Source organism: Electrona antarctica (assembly GCF_951216825.1).
Source record: "Electrona antarctica genome assembly, chromosome: 20".
NCBI classification, from domain to species: domain Eukaryota; kingdom Metazoa; phylum Chordata; class Actinopteri; order Myctophiformes; family Myctophidae; genus Electrona; species Electrona antarctica.
The window spans coordinates 28,227,760-28,250,922 of record NC_136801.1 but is presented as its reverse complement, the minus strand read 5'-3'; the positions used below and the strand labels follow the sequence as shown (position 1 = coordinate 28,250,922).

General features: G+C 40.2%; 1 protein-coding gene across 1 annotated transcript in view; it reads left to right on the top strand.

The window, feature by feature from the left end:
- The window catches only part of LOC306912637 (cullin-1), a 38,003-nt gene extending 28,984 nt beyond the window's left edge, over positions 1-9,019 (top strand). Inside the window, exons 14-22 of the mRNA XM_079489005.1 lie at positions 2,839-2,956; positions 3,263-3,339; positions 3,785-3,903; positions 4,346-4,451; positions 5,032-5,079; positions 5,602-5,684; positions 6,083-6,188; positions 6,321-6,434; positions 7,808-9,019. Of these exons, the coding sequence (XP_079345131.1) occupies positions 2,839-2,956; positions 3,263-3,339; positions 3,785-3,903; positions 4,346-4,451; positions 5,032-5,079; positions 5,602-5,684; positions 6,083-6,188; positions 6,321-6,434; positions 7,808-7,888 (852 nt within the window). The 3' untranslated portion in view covers positions 7,889-9,019. The remainder of the gene's footprint in view (positions 1-2,838; positions 2,957-3,262; positions 3,340-3,784; positions 3,904-4,345; positions 4,452-5,031; positions 5,080-5,601; positions 5,685-6,082; positions 6,189-6,320; positions 6,435-7,807) is intronic.
- Positions 9,020-23,163: the final 14,144 nt, after the last annotated feature.

Below are 23,163 nucleotides of genomic sequence, written 5' to 3'. Positions count from 1 at the left end.
AACACGCTGCAACACGCTGCAACACACACTGCAACAACACACTAACACGACACAGCCTTACCCTCCGCGTCGATCCACGGCTATCTCCTCATGTCGCGCCGCACGGCCACACTCAACAACACCCGCGTAAAAACTGTCATTGCACTGCCACTAGAGCCGCCTCCCGTCCACACTCACAAACAACATCAATATCAATAATAAACACAAACACGCCACAAGCACCGACACCCCCGCCTAATTTGTTGCCAGGTCTATGAAAACAACCCCAGCAAAAATGCCATTCAACACGCTACTTACAACTCGCTTACAATTCGCGGACCTGGCAACACTGCATCCTGTTTTCCCATTGACTACGGTTGCTACAACACGCATTTGCACTGCATCTTGGGAGCAACACAGCTTAATGTAGGGGTCACCGATTGCTGTGCTACATCCCCCTCATGTTCTCACCACCCCGTTCGGCTACACCACACACACTAACCTACACAATTCTCCACATGCAACACAGGGCCCTTATTGGCTAGCCCCCTCACATGGCGATCCCCACGCAGCCAAACACAGGCCAGCCAGCCACACACCCCCACAACGGCCACGTTCGGAATTATCGCACTGAGCGCACTGTGCAAATGCAATGCAAACTAATAGGCGAGTGTGCTTCGGTGCGGTATTTCCCAACGCGCACATCTCATCGACACAACGCGCGCAGTCGGATGCCAAGGTCTTCCGCGCATTATTCCTTTCCCAGTCTCACCACACCACGGACTCATTGTAACCTCGCATCAGTGTCACTGCAGACACGTAATCACACTGTGGAGGATTTGTGTGTGTGTGTGTGTGTGTGTGTGTGTGTGTGTGTGTGTGTGTGTGTGTGTGTGTGTGTGTGTGTGTGTGTGTGTGTGTGTGTGTGTGTGTGTGTGTGTGTGTGTGTGTGTGTGTGTGTGTGTGTGTGTGTGTGTGTGTGTGTGTGTGTGTGTGTGTGTGTGTGTGTGTGTGTGTGTGTGTGTGTGTGTGTGTGTGTGTGTGTGTGTGTGTGTGTGTGTGTGGTTTGATTTCAGCATGTTTTACACTGCACAGTTGCGCAGTGCACACCATGGGACAAATCGGCTTTTCACCCCCTGCCACTGTGCCCACAAACGCATGTACAAGAGGAAAACAATCTAAACATTATATACTAACGTCAGCATCGGGCAGATTAACACACACAAGCGTTATTAGTTGAGTTTTCTTATTGAAGTGCCTCTGAATTGTAACTGTGCGTTTATGTCAGTCAGCGATGCGATCCGTTGTTATTCAGCCACGCACGGACTGGAAAGAGGCGACGTGTTTCTCTCCCTTCGGCTCATGTAGCCCTCATTGTAACTACAAATATTGTTCCCGAAGAAACAATGTGGGGTCACTGCAATCCAAAAGATTGTAGGCCTACTATAATGCAGTCAAGGTCCCCACAAAAATATACTACAGTATGTTCTGCTCCATTCTCAACATCTTCTGGTTTCCAAAAACACTAACTTATTGTAAGTAAACCAAAACAGTAAAAAGCAGTTTCATGTGTGCTTATTTTAATTTAATTTAATTTGCTTTGATGTGAAAATAAAATACAACAAATAATAATAATACCCATCCGTTAATACATGTGAAGGGCACAATACTGGGTTTAAAAACACAGCTGAAACATGAAGTGGAGTCTGTCAAATCTCGCAGTTTCCTTCTTCCCATTGCGCTGCAACGGAACTAGGATGAGCCGCCCGAAGGGCGGCGAAATTCTAGTAGAATACATTCTATACACACACTGACATGAGAACCCCATCTCCAGTCAAGACAAAATGTTTCAATGAGGGGCAAATGGGTCGCAAAACTGACTTACTGTTGTGACATGTGCAACCTGCTCAATGAACTCGTTCCGGGAGAGTGGCGACTCTTTTAAGTGGACAGATCAAGTGGCTGCCGTTCCACTGGAGCTGTGGGGAAGTTAAGTGAACACGGGGTCATTTGTCTTGCCTCAAACAATGAGCAGGACTTGTAGACGAGATTGAGACTGTCTGGTGTGAATGCACCTTTATGCTAGCCTGGTATCCAGCCTGCTTCGCTACGTTCGGCGGATTTTTTTTTCTCTCTTCGCTTATCAGTCTGGAAAGCCTCCTATCTCCAAGGGAGGCGGGACATGCCAAAAGCTTCGAAACCTAACGTGGCTTCTGATTGGTCTGTGGTGCGGGGCGGGACAAAGCACCAGTGAGACGTCATAGCAAAGCGCAGCTACTGCGTGTGAAAAGCATGGAGGGTGGCGCTGGCTGATGACGTAGGTTGCCTAACGCTACTCTCATTCGTTGGAACAACATTCAATCAGCAACGACGTTGACTACGTAACATATGTAGTTCTAGTGTAGTTCTGCAAAACCTCCCAATGGGAGGCTTTCCAGACTGATAAGCGAAGAGAGAAAAAAAAATCCGCCGAACGTAGCGAAGCAGGCTGGATACCAGGCTACCTTTATGCTCTCCTGGTGAAACTCCTGGTGTGAATGCACCTTTAATGCTCTCCTGGTGAAACTCCTGGTGTCAATGCACCTTTATGCTCTCCTGGTGAAACTCCTGGTGTGAATGCACCTTTATGCTCTCCTGGTGAAACTCCTGGTGTGAATGCACCTTTATGCTCTCCTTGTGAAACTCCTTGTGAAAAAAGAGTGTCTGGTGACTGTATCAGAAGACGCACACACATCTCCAACCTCCACAGGCTAACTGTGGAGACTGGGAGCTACAGGGACCACAGTACACATGTAGGGAATTCACCCTTAAGATTTGGCTAATTTTCCAAACGTTTCTGTATGTGTTGGTCCTTTTCAGCAAGCGTGTGGGTTTGAGTACACGTCCAAACTGCAGAGGATGTTCCAAGATATCGGAGTCAGCAAAGACCTCAACGAACAGTTCAAGAAACACCTGTCCAACTCGGAGCCACTGGATTGTATGTACTGACACGCGTGCACACACACTCACACAAGGTTTAGGTTAACCCTAACACATGTTGGTTTTGATAAGACGAATTGTGTTCCCATTCAGGCTCTAATCAATGTGTGATAATTTGTCCCAATAATTGGTCTATAATGGTCCACTCACTCCTGCGCAGCCCCCACCCCCCCCCCCCCCCCACACACACACACACACACTTCCTGAAAGCCAGCTGTAGCCAACTAGTTGTATAGATTATAGGACCTGAACAATGGTTGATGGGCTGCTGATATGTTTTGTGTGTTTGCATGTGCGTTTGCAGTGGACTTCAGTATCCAGGTTCTGAGCTCTGGATCCTGGCCCTTCCAGCAGTCCTGTACCTTCGCCTTGCCCTCCGAGGTGAGACAGACAGACACACACACACACACACACACACACACACACACACGATAACTTGATAACTCTGCTGTCACGCATGTTATGAGCCTGTACCAGACAGTTTAGTGTTGTTCTTATGACCCTCTGACCCCTAAAACATAGTTATTACATCATCCAAACATAACTAGTCTTTGTATTCTGAGGAGAATAAAGTAGAGATGATAATCCTCTGATAGTAGTCGGTCTGCCTTCTTTCAATCCTTTCAATCTCTTTCTCCTCTGTCACATTTCTGTGTGTGTGCATGGATTCAAATTCTCAGTCCCCCCCGACTGATTTCAGTTATAAGCATCTTCCATAAAACTAATGGTTTCAGATATTTCATAAAAGAAAAGATTAAAGCCTCAACCTGTCATTTCTTCAACTGTAAACATAATTACGATATATTCTGTGTGTGTGTGTGCACAGTTGGAGCGGAGTTACCAGCGGTTCACAGCGTTCTACGCCAGCAGACACAGTGGGCGTAAACTCACCTGGCTCTACCACCTGTCTAAAGGAGAGTTGGTTACCAACTGCTTTAAGAACAGGTACGTGCTGTATGATGTAATGCCACAGTGGTGACTAGCTAGGGGTTGGCACTGGCATTCTTTAGGGTGCCATATGTTGCTTTATAGAGGTGACCGAGAAATAATGAAACTTCTTATTATTATTTTGTTTATCATCCTCAAATGTCCTACCCACTGTTGTGTAGCCAGTAGCCACGCCCCTTGTTTCTGGTCCCACATGGAAGAGGCCGGCCTCCGAAGGTGGTCTGCTCAGGGGGCAGGTGTTTGTGTTCGGCACATTGCTCTGGCTCGCCACACTCGCGCTGCGTTGTCCCTCAAGCCCCACTTCTTCAGTGGAGTTCAGTGGAGTGTTGTAAAAGTGCGACATCTAGTGGCTGAATGTTGTCTAGTCCCCCTTTTAAATGCTGCATTACACTAAATGCAATATTTAAGGTCAATATATGTGTGTGTGTGTGTTTTACAGGTACACTCTGCAGGCCTCTACATTCCAGATGGCCATCCTGCTCCAGTACAACACGGAGGACATGTACACAGTCCAGCAGCTCACTGACAGCACACAGATCAAAACAGTAAGACCTGTCTCTGTCTGTCTCTGTCTAATCTTATCCATCTGATCAAAACAGTAAGACCTTTCTCTGTCTGATCTTATCCATCAGATCCAAACATTTGAATCTGTTTCAGGAAGAAAAACAATTCATTTTTTGAAAAACCATTAAACCATTTTTGACCCGAGGACGATTCTACAAATGCCTTCTAAATCATGAAAAACGTTCTATGTCAGTGGTGCTCAACCTTTTTCATGTCAAGGACCCCCGGAATTATCTGTATTTGGCCACGGACCCCCATCTGAAAATATGTTGTCCGTCCACCCCTCCGTCCACCCCAGAAGCAAAGATTTTAGTTAAAAACGTTCGTTCTGAAAGAATATGTACATTCAAAGATTTGGGCCACATTTTCACGATTTTTCAAAAATAGCAGACCTACAAGCTCGTAGCGCGGCACTTGTAGATCTGCTATTTTTCAATAGCTAAAGTATAACATAATGCTTAACACCACCATATATATATATATACCTGTACTTCAAAAAATCCATTGCAACATTAACTTTACATGGTTTAGTGTTTAAACTGCTTCTTATTTGTATTTCAGGACATTCTTGCACAGGTGTTGCAGATCTTGTTAAAATCCAAGCTGCTGGTGAGTGTGATTGTAGTTTAGTTTTTGTATAAAAGATTTGCTCTGTCTTTTAGCGCAGTATAGAATGATGTCAGCAATTGCATTACTCTGAACCCTGTAGCCTGCTATATATATATATATATATATATAAACACACTACTTTGTCTCATTCAATCTGTTCTAATCTACAGACCGTTTTGTCCAAATTTAATTAAACCAATGTGGAGAATTATGGTCGGGGTCTAAAGAATTTTCAACCCAGAAATTGAGATGTGATCCAATTGTTTTAAGCTACAATCTAATCCTATTTTTCATTCTGACAAAATACATGTAACGGGGTATCTGCAGGTTTAGTCGGATTTAACTTTTTAATACCTTATATTTAATATTGTGGGCTTGTAGATCTGTCCAAGCTACAGACCATGTTGCCAAGTCTGCTCATTATAAACTACATTGGGCTTTGTGGCGAGGACAGATGTACATACGCACACACGCAAATGTTTGGTGAATTTCTCTACAGCATGTTCTCCTTTCTCCCACCAGGTCCTGGAGGATGAGAACGCTAACGTGGATGAAGTGGACTTTAAACCAGAGACGCTGATCAAACTCTTCCTCGGATACAAGAAGTGAGATTCAACACATTTTCTTACTCTTTACTTTTTCTTAACTCTCTTTTCTTTCACTGACTTTCCACAGCTATTGGACATGTTTTTGAGAGTGTGGGAATTGAAGCATGCCAATTACAGTTCAAAACACTCTGATCTACTTTGACTGTTGTGAGCTTGTAGATTGGCTATTTGAACTATTTTAAAATGTTTTTGAAAATAGTAAAAAACGTCAGAAGTCTCGTTTATTACATATTTTATGTCCGTCCCCCCTAGAATAACCTTTTGAGATATTAATTGTATTTTCCTCCTAAGTGAAAATATGGTGTATATATAAAACTGAACCGATGCACACCGAACAGGAGTGTATGCGGAGTGAGTGTCAGTATTTTTAAGTGAGTGTTTTTGTCCAAATGCAGTAAGAAATTGCGGGTGAACATCAACGTCCCTATGAAAACGGAACAGAAACAGGAACAGGAGACGACACACAAGAACATCGAAGAGGACCGCAAGCTGCTCATACAGGTGTGTGTTCTTCACTCTTAGTTTCTGTACACTGTTAAAATGTATCTTGGAACTCCTAAAGTCTTGTTCAGAGGTCTCACTGTTGTGTTATGTTCTGTGTGTGTGTGTGTGTGTGTGTGTGTGTGTGTTCAGGCTGCTATTGTAAGGATCATGAAGATGAGGAAGATGCTGAAACATCAGCAGCTTCTGGCTGAAGTCCTGAACCAGCTGTCCTCCCGTTTCAAACCTCGGGTCCCTGTTATCAAGGTATATACACACCCCCCCTTCCTGCATTTAACCCAGAGCCTATAGAGCGTCGCAAATTGTGTTTGTTGTCATGATTTCTCACAACTCGAGTTGGCTTTGTAGAGGCTTAAAATGTCTTTAAATAAATACTTTTTGAAATGTCTGAGGAAAATGAACGGGAATCATTTCCTGGGCCCTGGTAGGGGGCGGGACCGCGACGCTCTATAGCCCTATACACACACACACACACAGCCCTTCCTGCATTTAACCCAGAGTCTATAGCCCTATACACACACACACACACACACACCTTCCTGCATTTAACCCATAGCCTATACATACACACACCCCTTCCTGCATTTAACCCATAGCCTATACATACACACACCCCTTCCTGCATTTAACCCATAGCCTATACACACACACCCCTTCCTGCATTTAACCCATAGCCTATACACACACACACCTTCCTGCATTTAACCCAGAGCCTATACACACACACACCTTCCTGCATTTAACCCATAGCCTATACATACACACACCCCTTCCTGCATTTAACCCATAGCCTATACATACACACACCCCTTCCTGCATTTAACCCATAGCCTATACACACACACACCTTCCTGCATTTAACCCAGAGCCTATACACACACACACCCCTTCCTGCATTTAACCCAGAGCCTATAGCCCTATACACACAAACATACACGCACACCCCTTCCTGCATTTAACCCATAGCCTATACACACACACCCCTTCCTGCATTTAACCCATAGCCTATACACACACACCCCTTCCTGCATTTAACCCAGAGCCTATACACACACACCCCTTCCTGCATTTAACCCATAGCCTATACACACACACCCCTTCCTGCATTTAACCCAGAGCCTATACACACACACACACCTTCCTGCATTTAACCCAGAGCCTATACATACACACACCTTCCTGCATTTAACCCAGAGCCTATACATACACACACCTTCCTGCATTTAACCCAGAGCCTATAGCCCTATACACAAACACACACACACCCCTTCCTGCATTTAACCCAGAGCCTATAGCCCTATACACAAACACACACACACCCCTTCCTGCATTTAACCCAGAGCCTATACACACACCTCTTCCTGCATTCAACCCAGAGCCCGTCAAGTAATCATTTGAAACATAGATTTCAACCTCTACTACAACAATATCACTGAACTACATGAGATATTTTATATTGGTACTGATGTCATATTTAAATGCTGTTAATGTTAGAACATGTTTCCAACATCGTTAACGTTGCCACACCACCCAGGCCTTCCTGGTATTAATTACACATCATTCTCTCTCTCTGTTCATCACCTCTTACCTCTTGTCTCTCGTCTCCCTCCATTGGGCAGAAATGCATCGACATCCTGATCGAGAAGGAATACCTGGAGCGAGTGGATGGAGAAAAAGACACATACAGCTACCTGGCCTAAATATCATCCCTTCCCCTACTCTTTTTATTTTATTTTTATGAGTTTTTCTTTTTGTTCTTTCTTCTTTTTAATGTCTGAGTAATAAAGTGTGAATCCCTCTGACGTGATGACGGACATGTTGCTTGCAGCTTATTGAGGGGGTGGTTGTGTGTGCGAGGATGTAAACCGAATCAGAAGACAGCCATGGAAGTGACAGGGGCGCAGGGATGAACTATGATCCCCCCATGGAGACCTCCCCTGTCCCACCAGGAGGTCAGGAGAATGACATACTCACCCGTCCTTTTGAGACAAAAAACTTAAGTGGATCTATAGGACTCAAACAGACACCAACCAACACCTCCTGCTGTGTTTTCATAATGTAAATATGAACCAGACACTTGTAAGAAAACGAAAGAGAAAAACAAACTTAACTTCCTCTCATCCTTTGTTGCATAGCGCAAACCTTAATGAATTTAGCCTACAGCCAATGAGGAGGTACTGCATCTTATTAAAAAAAAGGGGGGGTGGGGGGTGTTACTGCATGCTACAGCCTACCTGCATCATGGCGACAGCGTGGAAAACCAGGAAAGATGGAAAACAAAAGGTGACAGCGCAGAGCTCCCGACTGCCAGCAGAGAGGTGCAGTCCTACAATATTAGACGACCCACTGGAATGAGATGAAAGACATAAGACTGTACTCTGTTTCAACTGTAATTTATGTATGTGACTGAACCCATGCAGGACTCGTGGTGAGTGCTGGTTTGGGTGTTTAAGGGGAGGGTTATGACCCTTATACCCCTCCATAGACTTGCTGCTGCCTGATCCCAAACTGCCCCGTAACCCCCTACCTCCCCAGTCCCCCAAGCCCACCCCCCCCATTTCCCAACCCTGGGCACTTGAACAGACCTGACCAGAACTCTGATAACGGAGCGAGTCAAGAGACCTTGCCCACACTAGCTTTAACTCCATTATCGGTTGAAGTTGAGAAATTGATCGTCTCGTTTTCTGTAGCGGGTCTGTAAAGGGCTTGAGGTCAGTTGGGATCATGCGCGTACAGTATGTCACCTGTATTATTGCTGCAAGGTGGACAACATTTGTACAGTGTGGTTCATTTTCTAAATGTGTGATAATTAAAAAGTAAAGGTTTCTCTATGCTTGCCTCTCCCCAGACTGTTTTATTTTTTGGAGGCTGTTTTAAAGCCATTTCTGCTCCAGTAATTAAAAAGCACAGAAAGAGGTTTTGACCTGTAATGTGTACAACTAATGATTAAAGATATTCCAAGCTGCACATACATTACAAATGTATTGGAGTCTCCACCCCCCCCCCTTGGACAAGAATAAAAATCTTCCAAGAGAAATACGTATTTTTAATGACAAGTTTGGGTGACTGTTATAGTAACCCAAGTGGTATTTTGGGTGACCATTTTTGTCTAACGTTTTTTACAGAGGATCTTATCTCGGTACCTGAAGAAAGTTTTGTAATCAAGCTCTCTTAAAGTCTTACATTTTCAAAATGAGGAACGAGGACACCATGGGAAACTCTGAAAACAACTTGGATTGTGTGTCTCTCTGCAGGGCTCTGGATGTTGGTTCAACCCTCATTTCTGCTCTACATTTGCAATTGTTATGAAAGCCAGGTGCTGCTAAAAAGTCAAGAATTCAACATTCAAAATCCCTTTCAAGAATGTAGAAGTACCTGTAGAGTAGGCCAATGCATGGTGCTGACAAAACACTCGACCATGGATCGAGTCGGTCGGACCCACCGTTGTCCAGAACCGCCCCAAAAAGGCCTCTGCCCCGGCTCTGGTCAGGGCCCCTGCCCAGTGTCCATATATGGAGCTGGCCTGTTCTGACATCATTCTGACGTCTGCATAGACTCCATATTTGGGCATGCCTGACAAAGAACTCCATATATGGGCATAAAAGGGACACAGACATATCTGGGTGGGGCATGCATTTCCAACTTGCATCGCTCCTAGTAGGCCAGTGCCCAACCGGCACCACTGTAGAGACTCCAACGGGCACCGATCTAGTTTCTCAAATTTGAAAGCAGATGAAAAAGATCAGTTTTTGGTTTTCGACGACATACTGGTCCATCTCAATGAATTAGAATATTGTGTAAAAGTTCACTTTTTTTCCCTAATATAATTCAAAAAGTGAAACTTAAATATATTCTCAATGCATTGATCATAATATGAAGTATTTAAAACCTTTTTTGTTTTAATCTTGATTATGGCGTACAGGCTGCTCATGAAAATCAAACAATCCTATCAACAAATTAGAATATTTTATGAGACCACTAAAATGATTTATTAAACGAGAAATGTCGACCATCTGAAAAATATATTATTAATGTATGCAGTCAATACTTGGTCTGGGCTACTTTTGAACAAATTATTTCATCAATGGGACGTGGCTTGGAGGTGATCTGCCTTTGTCACTGTTGAGATGTTATGGAAACCCAGGTTTGCTTTGATAACAGCCGTAAATGCATTTGTATTGAATTGTTGTATGTCTCACATCTTCCTCTTGACAATACAACCTAGATTCTCTATGGGGTTTAGGTCAGGCCAGTTCGCTGGTCAGTTAATCACAATAATACCATAGTCAGTACACCAGTTACTAGTAGTTTTGGCAATGTGAGCAGGTGCCAAATCGAGCTGGAAAGGAACATTTGCATCTCCATGAAGCTTGTCAACATACTGAAGCACAATGTTGTACTCTAAAAAGATGTCTGTGTTGAAACCATTGTTAAAGGACCACTTCACCACTTTTCAACATCTCTTCATATAATTGGTCCTCACTAATGTTCTTGATAAAACACCACCATTTTTTCCTACTCAGTCTGTGTCTCATAGGAGGGCTTTGGGCAGTTCGGACACCCGTCCACCAGTGACATCATCATTAGGCAGATTTTTTTTCAAGATTTGTTTTAAAATATATTTAGATTTTTATTATCGTGAGAACGATGGCTTCAACTTTTGCATTGCAACTTTTCAGGAAAATAAATCCTGCAGTTTCTATTAGCTTGGATTCACCATCGATGATGTCACTGGTGGACGGGTTTCTGAACTGCCCACAGCCTTCCTATGAGACACAGAAAAAATTGTGGTATTTTATCATGAACATTAGTTAGGACCAATTATAGGAAGAGAAGTTGAAAAGTGGTGAAGTGGTCCTTTAAGTTGTCACTGTCAGTGGATCAACACCTGCAGATAACATGGCCAAAATCATCAGTGTTTTGTCAAGTCCAGAGTCTCAACACAACCATCTATTATGATATTTTACAGCACTGTGTGCCTCCGTACATTGACAAGTTTTATTTTTTCAGGCAGCACTTAATTGGCACCTGCCCACAGAGCCAAAACTACTAGTAATTGGTGTACTGACCATGGTATTACCATATTACTGTACTTAACTGCAGTTTCTAGGTGAAAGTGATCATTCTGAATTTCTCAAATTTAAAAGCACTATATCTAAAACTATGAAACATTTCAAAGATTCCTTTTCAGGCAAACATGTCCACCGTAAGATGAACCTAAATAGATTAGAATGGGGTTTCTAGGTGTAAGTATGTAGGACTAGTAGCATGCCACAGTTTGTGCTATTGCCATTGAGAATGCATTGGGCGTTTAAGTTAAATAACTCAGAAACTACAAAACATTTCAAAGTAAAAAGTTCCAGCATGTGTATCCACAGTAAGCTGAATTATAAAAAGTGTGAATGGAGTTTCTAGGTGAAAGTGATTTTTTGACGTGCCAAAACCTGCCATTGAGCCCCATTATAAATCTCTCAAACTTGAAAGCACTATATTTCTTAAACTATGAAACATTTCAAAGATTCCTTTTCAGGCAAACATGTCCACCGTAAGATGAACCTAAATAGATTAGAATGGTGTTTCTAGGTGTAAGTATGTAGGACTAGTAGCATGCCACAGTTTGTGCTATTGCCATTGAGAATGCATTGGGCGTTTAAGTTAAATAACTCAGAAACTACAAAACATTTCAAAGTAAAAAGTTCCAGCATGTGTCTCAACAGTAAGCTGAATTATAAAAAGTGTGAATGGAGTTTCTAGGTGAAAGTGATTTTTTGACGTGCCAAAACCTGCCATTGAGCCCCATTATAAATCTCTCAAATTTGAAAGCACTATATTTCTTAAACTATGAAACATTTCAAAGATTCATTTTCAGGCAAACATGTCCACCGTAAGATGAACCTAAATAGATTAGAATGGGGTTTCTAGGTGTAAGTATGTAGGACTAGTAGCATGCCACAGTTTGTGCTATTGCCATTGAGAATGCATTGGGCGTTTAAGTTAAATAACTCAGAAACTACAAAACATTTCAAAGTAAAAAGTTCCAGCATGTGTATCCACAGTAAGCTGAATTATAAAAAGTGTGAATGGAGTTTCTAGGTGAAAGTGATTTTTTGACGTGCCAAAACCTGCCATTGAGCCCCATTATAAATCTCTCAAACTTGAAAGCACTATATTTCTTAAACTATGAAACATTTCAAAGATTCCTTTTCAGGCAAACATGTCCACCGTAAGATGAACCTAAATAGATTAGAATGGTGTTTCTAGGTGTAAGTATGTAGGACTAGTAGCATGCCACAGTTTGTGCTATTGCCATTGAGAATGCATTGGGCGTTTAAGTTAAATTACTCAGAAACTACAAAACATTTCAAAGTAAAAAGTTCCAGCATGTGTCTCAACAGTAAGCTGAATTATAAAAAGTGTGAATGGAGTTTCTAGGTGAAAGTGATTTTTTGACGTGCCAAAACCTGCCATTGAGCCCCATTATAAATCTCTCAAATTTGAAAGCACTATATTTCTTAAACTATGAAACATTTCAAAGATTCATTTTCAGGCAAACATGTCCACCGTAAGATGAACCTAAATAGATTAGAATGGGGTTTCTAGGTGTAAGTATGTAGGACTAGTAGCATGCCACAGTTTGTGCTATTGCCATTGAGAATGCATTGGGCGTTTAAGTTAAATAACTCAGAAACTACAAAACATTTCAAAGTAAAAAGTTCCAGCATGTGTATCCACAGTAAGCTGAATTATAAAAAGTGTGAATGGAGTTTCTAGGTGAAAGTGATTTTTTGACGTGCCAAAACCTGCCATTGAGCCCCATTATAAATCTCTCAAACTTGAAAGCACTATATTTCTTAAACTATGAAACATTTCAAAGATTCCTTTTCAGGCAAACATGTCCACCGTAAGATGAACCTAAATAGATTAGAATGGTGTTTCTAGGTGTAAGTATGTAGGACTAGTAGCATGCCACAGTTTGTGCTATTGCCATTGAGAATGCATTGGGCGTTTAAGTTAAATAACTCAGAAACTACAAAACATTTCAAAGTAAAAAGTTCCAGCATGTGTCTCAACAGTAAGCTGAATTATAAAAAGTGTGAATGGAGTTTCTAGGTGAAAGTGATTTTTTGATGTGCCAAAACCTGCCATTGAGCCCCATTATAAATCTCTCAAATTTGAAAGCACTATATTTCTTAAACTATGAAACATTTCAAAGATTCATTTTCAGGCAAACATGTCCACCGTAAGATGAACCTAAATAGATTAGAATGGGGTTTCTAGGTGTAAGTATGTAGGACTAGTAGCATGCCACAGTTTGTGCTATTGCCATTGAGAATGCATTGGGCGTTTAAGTTAAATAACTCAGAAACTACAAAACATTTCAAAGTAAAAAGTTCCAGCATGTGTATCCACAGTAAGCTGAATTATAAAAAGTGTGAATGGAGTTTCTAGGTGAAAGTGATTTTTTGACGTGCCAAAACCTGCCATTGAGCCCCATTATAAATCTCTCAAACTTGAAAGCACTATATTTCTTAAACTATGAAACATTTCAAAGATTCCTTTTCAGGCAAACATGTCCACCGTAAGATGAACCTAAATAGATTAGAATGGTGTTTCTAGGTGTAAGTATGTAGGACTAGTAGCATGCCACAGTTTGTGCTATTGCCATTGAGAATGCATTGGGCGTTTAAGTTAAATAACTCAGAAACTACAAAACATTTCAAAGTAAAAAGTTCCAGCATGTGTCTCAACAGTAAGCTGAATTATAAAAAGTGTGAATGGAGTTTCTAGGTGAAAGTGATTTTTTGACGTGCCAAAACCTGCCATTGAGCCCCATTATAAATCTCTCAAATTTGAAAGCACTATATTTCTTAAACTATGAAACATTTCAAAGATTCATTTTCAGGCAAACATGTCCACCGTAAGATGAACCTAAATAGATTAGAATGGGGTTTCTAGGTGTAAGTATGTAGAACTAGTAGCATGCCACAGTTTGTGCTATTGCCATTGAGAATGCATTGGGCGTTTAAGTTAAATAACTCAGAAACTACAAAACATTTCAAAGTAAAAAGTTCCAGCATGTGTATCCACAGTAAGCTGAATTATAAAAAGTGTGAATGGAGTTTCTAGGTGAAAGTGATTTTTTGACGTGCCAAAACCTGCCATTGAGCCCCATTATAAATCTCTCAAACTTGAAAGCACTATATTTCTTAAACTATGAAACATTTCAAAGATTCCTTTTCAGGCAAACATGTCCACCGTAAGATGAACCTAAATAGATTAGAATGGTGTTTCTAGGTGTAAGTATGTAGGACTAGTAGCATGCCACAGTTTGTGCTATTGCCATTGAGAATGCATTGGGCGTTTAAGTTAAATAACTCAGAAACTACAAAACATTTCAAAGTAAAAAGTTCCAGCATGTGTCTCAACAGTAAGCTGAATTATAAAAAGTGTGAATGGAGTTTCTAGGTGAAAGTGATTTTTTGACGTGCCAAAACCTGCCATTGAGCCCCATTATAAATCTCTCAAACTTGAAAGCACTATATTTCTTAAACTATGAAACATTTCAAAGATTCCTTTTCAGGCAAACATGTCCACCGTAAGATGAACCTAAATAGATTAGAATGGTGTTTCTAGGTGTAAGTATGTAGGACTAGTAGCATGCCACAGTTTGTGCTATTGCCATTGAGAATGCATTGGGCGTTTAAGTTAAATAACTCAGAAACTACAAAACATTTCAAAGTAAAAAGTTCCAGCATGTGTCTCAACAGTAAGCTGAATTATAAAAAGTGTGAATGGAGTTTCTAGGTGAAAGTGATTTTTTGACGTGCCAAAACCTGCCATTGAGCCCCATTATAAATCTCTCAAATTTGAAAGCACTATATTTCTTAAACTATGAAACATTTCAAAGATTCATTTTCAGGCAAACATGTCCACCGTAAGATGAACCTAAATAGATTAGAATGGGGTTTCTAGGTGTAAGTATGTAGGACTAGTAGCATGCCACAGTTTGTGCTATTGCCATTGAGAATGCATTGGGCGTTTAAGTTAAATAACTCAGAAACTACAAAACATTTCAAAGTAAAAAGTTCCAGCATGTGTATCCACAGTAAGCTGAATTATAAAAAGTGTGAATGGAGTTTCTAGGTGAAAGTGATTTTTTGACGTGCCAAAACCTGCCATTGAGCCCCATTATAAATCTCTCAAACTTGAAAGCACTATATTTCTTAAACTATGAAACATTTCAAAGATTCCTTTTCAGGCAAACATGTCCACCGTAAGATGAACCTAAATAGATTAGAATGGTGTTTCTAGGTGTAAGTATGTAGGACTAGTAGCATGCCACAGTTTGTGCTATTGCCATTGAGAATGCATTGGGCGTTTAAGTTAAATAACTCAGAAACTACAAAACATTTCAAAGTAAAAAGTTCCAGCATGTGTCTCAACAGTAAGCTGAATTATAAAAAGTGTGAATGGAGTTTCTAGGTGAAAGTGATTTTTTGACGTGCCAAAACCTGCCATTGAGCCCCATTATAAATCTCTCAAATTTGAAAGCACTATATTTCTTAAACTATGAAACATTTCAAAGATTCATTTTCAGGCAAACATGTCCACCGTAAGATGAACCTAAATAGATTAGAATGGGGTTTCTAGGTGTAAGTATGTAGGACTAGTAGCATGCCACAGTTTGTGCTATTGCCATTGAGAATGCATTGGGCGTTTAACTTAAATAACTCAGAAACTACAAAACATTTCAAAGTAAAAAGTTCCAGCATGTGTCTCCACAGAAAGCTGAATTATAAAAAGTGTGAATGGAGTTTCTAGGTGAAAGTGCTTTTTTGACGTGCCAATATCTGCCATTGAGCCCCATTGTAAATTTCTCAAATTTAAAGCACTATATTTCTAAAACTATGAAACATTTCAAAGATTCCTTTTCAGGCAAACATGTCCACCGTAAGATGAACCTACATAGGTTTGAATGGGGATTCTAGGTGTAAGTATGTAGGACTAGTAGCATGCCAAAGTTATAATTTCTTTCGGACGGCATACTATAGCATGTCGTTTTTCGTGATTTTGGACTATTTGAAAAAAAGATGAAAATCATGAAAAATCAACATACTATGGTCATGGTTTCGGACGGCATACTATAGCATGTCGTTTTTCATGATTTTGGAGGATTTGAAAAAAAGATGAAAATCATGAAAAAACGACATACTATAGTCCATGGTTTGGGACGGCATAATATATTTAGTTATATTTTCATGATTTTAGGACACTATGTCAGAGCCAGGACTTGAACCTGCAGCCTCCTGATTCCCAGGAAGGCTCTGTACCCAGTGAGCCACTGTGCATGCTGTTCTTTAAAGGCCGAATAGATAATGACAGAAAAGCCAGAGACTTGTTTCCATTGTGGTTCATAAACATTCGAACGTCTAGAGATAAACAACAGCAAAAGAAACAATAGACCAAATCTTCAGTTATTTTATTTTTTGTATTTTATTTTTGTATCAATGTTGTACTCAAATGGAACAGCAGACTGTGTTGTGGCACGTAGCAAGTAGATCAGTGACTTAGCACACTGGCTGCATTATCTGGAGATTGTGGGTTCAAACCCCACTCAAATCTTTACTTGCCAAAATCTGCCATTGACCTCCATTCTAAATTTCTCAAATTTAAAAGCACTATATTTCTAAAACTATGAAACATTTCAAAGATTCCTTTTCAGGCAAACATGTCCACCGTAAGATGAACCTAAATAGGTTTGAATGGGGTTTCTAGGTGTAAGTATGTAGGACTAGTAGCATGCCAAAGTTTGTGCTATTGCCATTGGGAATGCATTGGGCGATTTAACTTAAATAACTCAGAAACTACAAAACATTTCAAAGTAAAAGGTTCCAGCATGTGTCTCCACAGAAAGCTGAATTATAAAAAGTGTGAATGGAGTTTCTAAGTGAAAGTGCTTTTTTGACGTGCCAATATCTGCCATTGAGCCCCATTGTAAATGTCTCAAATTTGAAAGCACTATATTTCTAAAACAATGAAACATTTCAAAGATTCCTTTTCAGGCAAACATGTCCACCGTAAGATGAACCTAAATAGGTTTGAATGGGGTTTCTAGGTGTAAGTATGTAGGACTAGTAGCATGCCAAAGTTTGTGCTATTGCCATTGGGAATGCATTGGGCGTTTAACTTAAATAACTCAGAAACTACAAAACATTTCAAAGTAAAAAGTCCCAGCATGTGTCTCCACAGAAAGCTGAATTATAAAAAGTGTGAATGGAGTTTCTAGGTGAAAGTGCTTTTTTGACGTGCCAATATCTGCCATTGAGCCCCATTGTAAATGTCTCAAATTTGAAAGCACTATATTTCTAAAACGATGAAACATTTGAAAGATTCCTTTTCAGGCAAACATGTCCACCGTAAGATGAACCTAAATAGGTTTGAATGGGGTTTCTAGGTGTAAGTATGTAGGACTAGTAGCATGCCAAAGTTTGTGCTATTGCCATTGGGAATGCATTGGGCGTTTAACTTAAATAACTCAGAAACTACAAAACATTTCAAAGTAAAAAGTTCCAGCATGTGTCTCCACAGAAAGCCTGATTATAAAAAGTGTGAATGGAGTTTCTAGGTGAAAGTGATTTTGACGTGCCACTATCTGCCATTGTAAATTTCTCAAATTTAAAGCACTATATTTCTAAAACTATGAAACATTTAAAAGATTCCTTTTCAGGCAAACATGTCCACCGCAAGATGAACCTAAATAGGTTTGAATGGGGTTTCTAGGTGTAAGTATGTAGGACTAGTAGCATGCCAAAGTTTGTGCTATTGCCATTGGGAATGCATTGGGCGTTTAACTTAAATAACTCAGAAACTACAAAACATTTCAAAGTAAAAAGTTCCAGCATGTGTCTCCACAGAAAGCCTGATTATAAAAAGTGTGAATGGAGTTTCTAGGTGAAAGTGATTTTGACGTGCCACTATCTGCCATTGTAAATTTCTCAAATTGAAAGCACTATATTTCTAAAACTATGAAACATTTAAAAGATTCCTTTTCAGGCAAACATGTCCACCGCAAGATGAACCTAAATAGGTTTGAATGGGGTTTCTAGGTGTAAGTATGTAGGACTAGTAGCATGCCAAAGTTTGTGCTATTGCCATTGGGAATGCATTGGGCGTTTAACTTAAATAACTCAGAAACTACAAAACATTTCAAAGTAAAAAGTTCCAGCATGTGTCTCCACAGAAAGCTGAATTATAAAAAGTGTGAATGGAGTTTCTAGGTGAAAGTGCTTTTTTGACGTGCCAATATCTGCCATTGAGCCCCATTGTAAATGTCTCAAATTTGAAAGCACTATATTTCTAAAACGATGAAACATTTGAAAGATTCCTTTTCAGGCAAACATGTCCACCGTAAGATGAACCTAAAAAGGTTTGAATGGGGTTTCTAGGTGTAAGTATGTAGGACTAGTAGCATGCCAAAGTTTGTGCTATTGCCATTGGGAATGCATTGGGCGTTTAACTTAAATAACTCAGAAACTACAAAACATTTCAAAGTAAAAAGTTCCAGCATGTGTCTCCACAGAAAGCTGAATTATAAAAAGTGTGAATGGAGTTTCTAGGTGAAAGTGCTTTTTTGACGTGCCAATATCTGCCATTGAGCCCCATTGTAAATGTCTCAAATTTGAAAGCACTATATTTCTAAAACGATGAAACATTTAAAAGATTCCTTTTCAGGCAAACATGTCCACCGTAAGATGAACCTAAATAGGTTTGAATGGGGTTTCTAGGTGTAAGTATGTAGGACTAGTAGCATGCCAAAGTGTGTGCTATTGCCATTGGGAATGCATTGGGCGTTTAACTTAAATAACTCAGAAACTACAAAACATTTCAAAGTAAAAAGTTCCAGCATGTGTCTCCACAGAAAGCTGAATTATAAAAAGTGTGAATGGAGTTTCTAGGTGAAAGTGCTTTTTTGACGTGCCAATATCTGCCATTGAGCCCCATTGTAAATGTCTCAAATTTGAAAGCACTATATTTCTAAAACGATGAAACATTTCAAAGATTCCTTTTCAGGCAAACATGTCCACCGTAAGATGAACCTAAATAGGTTTGAATGGGGTTTCTAGGTGTAAGTATGTAGGACTAGTAGCATGCCAAAGTTTGTGCTATTGCCATTGGGAATGCAATAGGGGGTTTAACTTAAATAACTCAGAAACTACAAAACATTTCAAAGTAAAAAGTTCCAGCATGTGTCTCCACAGAAAGCTGAATTATAAAAAGTGTGAATGGAGTTTCTAGGTGAAAGTGCTTTTTTGACGTGCCAATATCTGCCATTGAGCCCCATTGTAAATGTCTCAAATTTAAAAGCACTATATTTCTAAAACTATGAAACATTTCAAAGATTCCTTTTCAGGCAAACATGTCCACCGTAAGATGAACCTAAATAGGTTTGAATGGGGTTTCTAGGTGTAAGTATGTAGGACTAGTAGCATGCCAAAGTTTGTGCTATTGCCATTGGGAATGCATTGGGCGTTGAAGTTAAATAACTCAGAAACTACAAAACATTTCAAAGTAAAAAGTTCCAGCATGTGTCTCCACAGTAAGCTGAATTATAAAAAGTGTGAATGGAGTTTCTAGGTGAGTTATTTTTTGACAATCTGCCATTGACCTCAAACCGTTCTTTTTCAAGGCCTCCCTATTGCCAAACAATTGTCAAGTGTGGAAGGACAGATATATTTTTACACCATTATGGATTATAGGGTTTTCAGAAACACACTCAAGAGTATAAGGATAAGACAAAACATCTAAACAAAATGGTAAAATATATAGTTTATTGTCCATACCGTACGTAAATACAAAATTAAGGTACATGCATTGTTATAGCATAAATAGTGTATGATCAGAATGATGATACAGGTTAAAAAAAATGAAAAAAAATGAAAGTGGATGTAACTTTTGAAATTAATTAATGTCATGGAACAGTCCACTGTAACAGCCCCCTCTGCTGATGCGAACGAGTAACTACATGCTTGGTATGTCCTGAAGAAACAGTGGTCTGAAAACTGACCATTCAGTTTGATCAACCTTTCATACTATGAAATTGATTGACTATGATTGTTCGAGAGGACCAAACAATCTAAACATGAATAGGTTTTACTCTGCATGATTTAGATATTTTTGGTCAATCTGAGAAGATCAAGAGCCACACAAGAGTCATAATGATGAAGTGGGTTTTCTCCCACACGGGCCTAATCTTTAGGGCAATGACATAGTCGACGGAAACTACAAATAAAAAGGAAAGGCATTATATTTGTACAATAACCCAATATTACAAATTTCTCAGTGATTAATATACAGTACAGATCAGGCATCTTGATAGTCATCAATGACAAATTATGAAGTGGTAATCAAAGCAATGAAAGCCAGGGGACGAAAGCAGCATAATGGTTATAATAACTGCCCATCAGTGGGAAACTCTGTGGCGTGTCCATTGTGTACCATAGGCTTTAAATGTCTGATGTCAAATGTCAATTACAATACTACGAGGCTCTTTTATACACTAACATTACATTTCAACCCTCCTTTTGTTAAATCACTGGGTTTTCTTTCCAATGGATGTACAGATCGATCTAGTTATAGTCAGCGTTTGATATGTAAAAACAACAAACAAACAAAAACATTCTCACTCTCAAGTCATACAACAGAGTTGGACCAAAATCGGACCAACGTGTTGAGATGATGGGACTCCACTGTCACATCATTTTTCAACGCTCTGCGGTAGTCCCACCAACTAGGGAATGGAAAAGTGCTGTTCTCACTCCCACCTTGTTGTCTGCTAAAAAGAAAATAAAGATTTAAAACAAGGCATGTGTGCCATCAGACGCGGCCTTGATCCCTGTGAGTCAGCCCTGAACGAGCCATTAGCCATTAGTGGCCATGTCGACCGGTGTCTGCTTCTGAAAAACTCGAGTTGCATACAGATACACCGTCTCCACACCATAGCGCAAAACTTTCTTAAGCTGCGCACTTCTTAAGCTGCGCGCAGCTTAAATTCTGAGTTTTTAGACAGCTGGTGGATGGAAAAGAAGCTCCACCTCCGCGGACTTTTTGGGCGGAGGAGAGCGTTTCCGGGAATCTGGCCGTCGCGCAAGAATTCAGCGGAGGTGGAGCTTAATTTCCATCCACCAGCTGTCTAAAAACTCAAGCTTTAAGCTGCGCGCAGCCGAGAACGTGCGCAGCTCTTTCGACCGTGTGGCAGCACCTAGAGGCAGAGAATGGACTGCATTTACAGTGTGTAGCGCCTAGCCTTTAGGACGATTCAAAGCGCTTTACAATGAATGTACTTCACATTCACAATTTCACATTCATTCACACACCATTGGCGGAGGAAAACTATGGACCCTGCTCATTGGTAGCAGTTAGGGGTTCAGTGAGCGCCGCTCTACCTCCTGAGCCACTGCCGAGAAATAAAAATCATTTGCCCTCGTCAGCATGACGCGACAGGACAGGAGGGTCCCTAGTGTCAAATGGGTGCTGCATGGTCAAATCCTGTCCCAATTCGTCACCCGTTTGAAGCATTGGGTGTGAGAAATAGAATGCATTGGCTTCTCCCAGAAGAGGGACACCAAGGTTAATGTTGTTTAACACATTTCTTGCACGCACGCACACACAAATTGTGAAATTATCAAACATGAATACAATATAAACATATCAGACTACAGTCTACATTTCCCAACAGGAAATGTATGTATAAAATTCAGTCAGACCAGAAGCTGGGCTAAAATATATTCCCACCGGCCAGCAAAATCCCCCCATAAAGCAAATCCAACCCTGGGATACTTGGAATAGCAACGATAAGCATGTGAAAAATAATCATAACACATGGAAGGGGCTGTACTGTACATGCAGTGTGAGAAAGTCTCACGATACCATCTCCAATTGAACTACAACTTGAAGACCACATTTACAAATGAATATATCACAAATTTGTGTCAAAAGAAACCAAGACGGCGTCATTTCTCATGTAATTCTATGTGTTGGAAACAACTATCTCTTCTGTTTGTATGGGCGAACAGCCTCGGGTGTCATCATTTTTGATATTGTGGCAACATAGCACAATGAACCCCCATATCTTACATGAAACTGTCACATATTACACTATTAGTAGATAAAAGGCACTATTTTCACTGGGTAATGTATAAGGCAATATAGGCTGGATCTATGGGTGAAGTATGGAAGGGTAGCACCTTGGATCTACAGAATGTGACAAAGTCAGTAAACAAAATTGCCTATATATAATATATATACACAGTACACACACACACACACACATAAGAGGCACGCCTCAGCAATTATGCAATCCATATCAAAAACAAACATAACAGTTTTAAGACCTGAGGATGACAGTAACGTTTCTCCTGAAGCTGCGACTGCAATTGAAGCGGAACAATAATATCACATTATATTAAACGATATTCTTTCATTATTACATTTCTGCTAATGTGTGGTAGGCTTTCTCCTCACACAAAATGGGAATACGAGACTGCTCGCCCCTTTACCAACTTGCCCCCGCAATTAGTAAATTAAGTTAATTTAGTATTTCCCTCATTCTCTGAAATTATCTTGTATACAGATTTATTTGATTTCATAGTAGTCGATCTTTATACTCTGTAAAATATAAAGAACATGTCACAGAGACGGTGACTGCTTAATTAAGTTAATTTATGACCTTCTAGCAGTTCATTTAGTTTTATTAATCACATTTCTTCCATGTAGCCCATGTTTTGTAATGGCATCATCATGCTATTATGCCCGTGGATATACAGAGTGAACTTAACAATGATACATTATTATGATAATACCTTTTAAATAATCACAAACATGAATTATGTTTGTTATTTACAGCTAGGTAGAGTAGTGGGGCGAGATGGAAAAGGGGCGAGCTGACCTGTTACCAAAAATGGTCTAGAAAAACAAT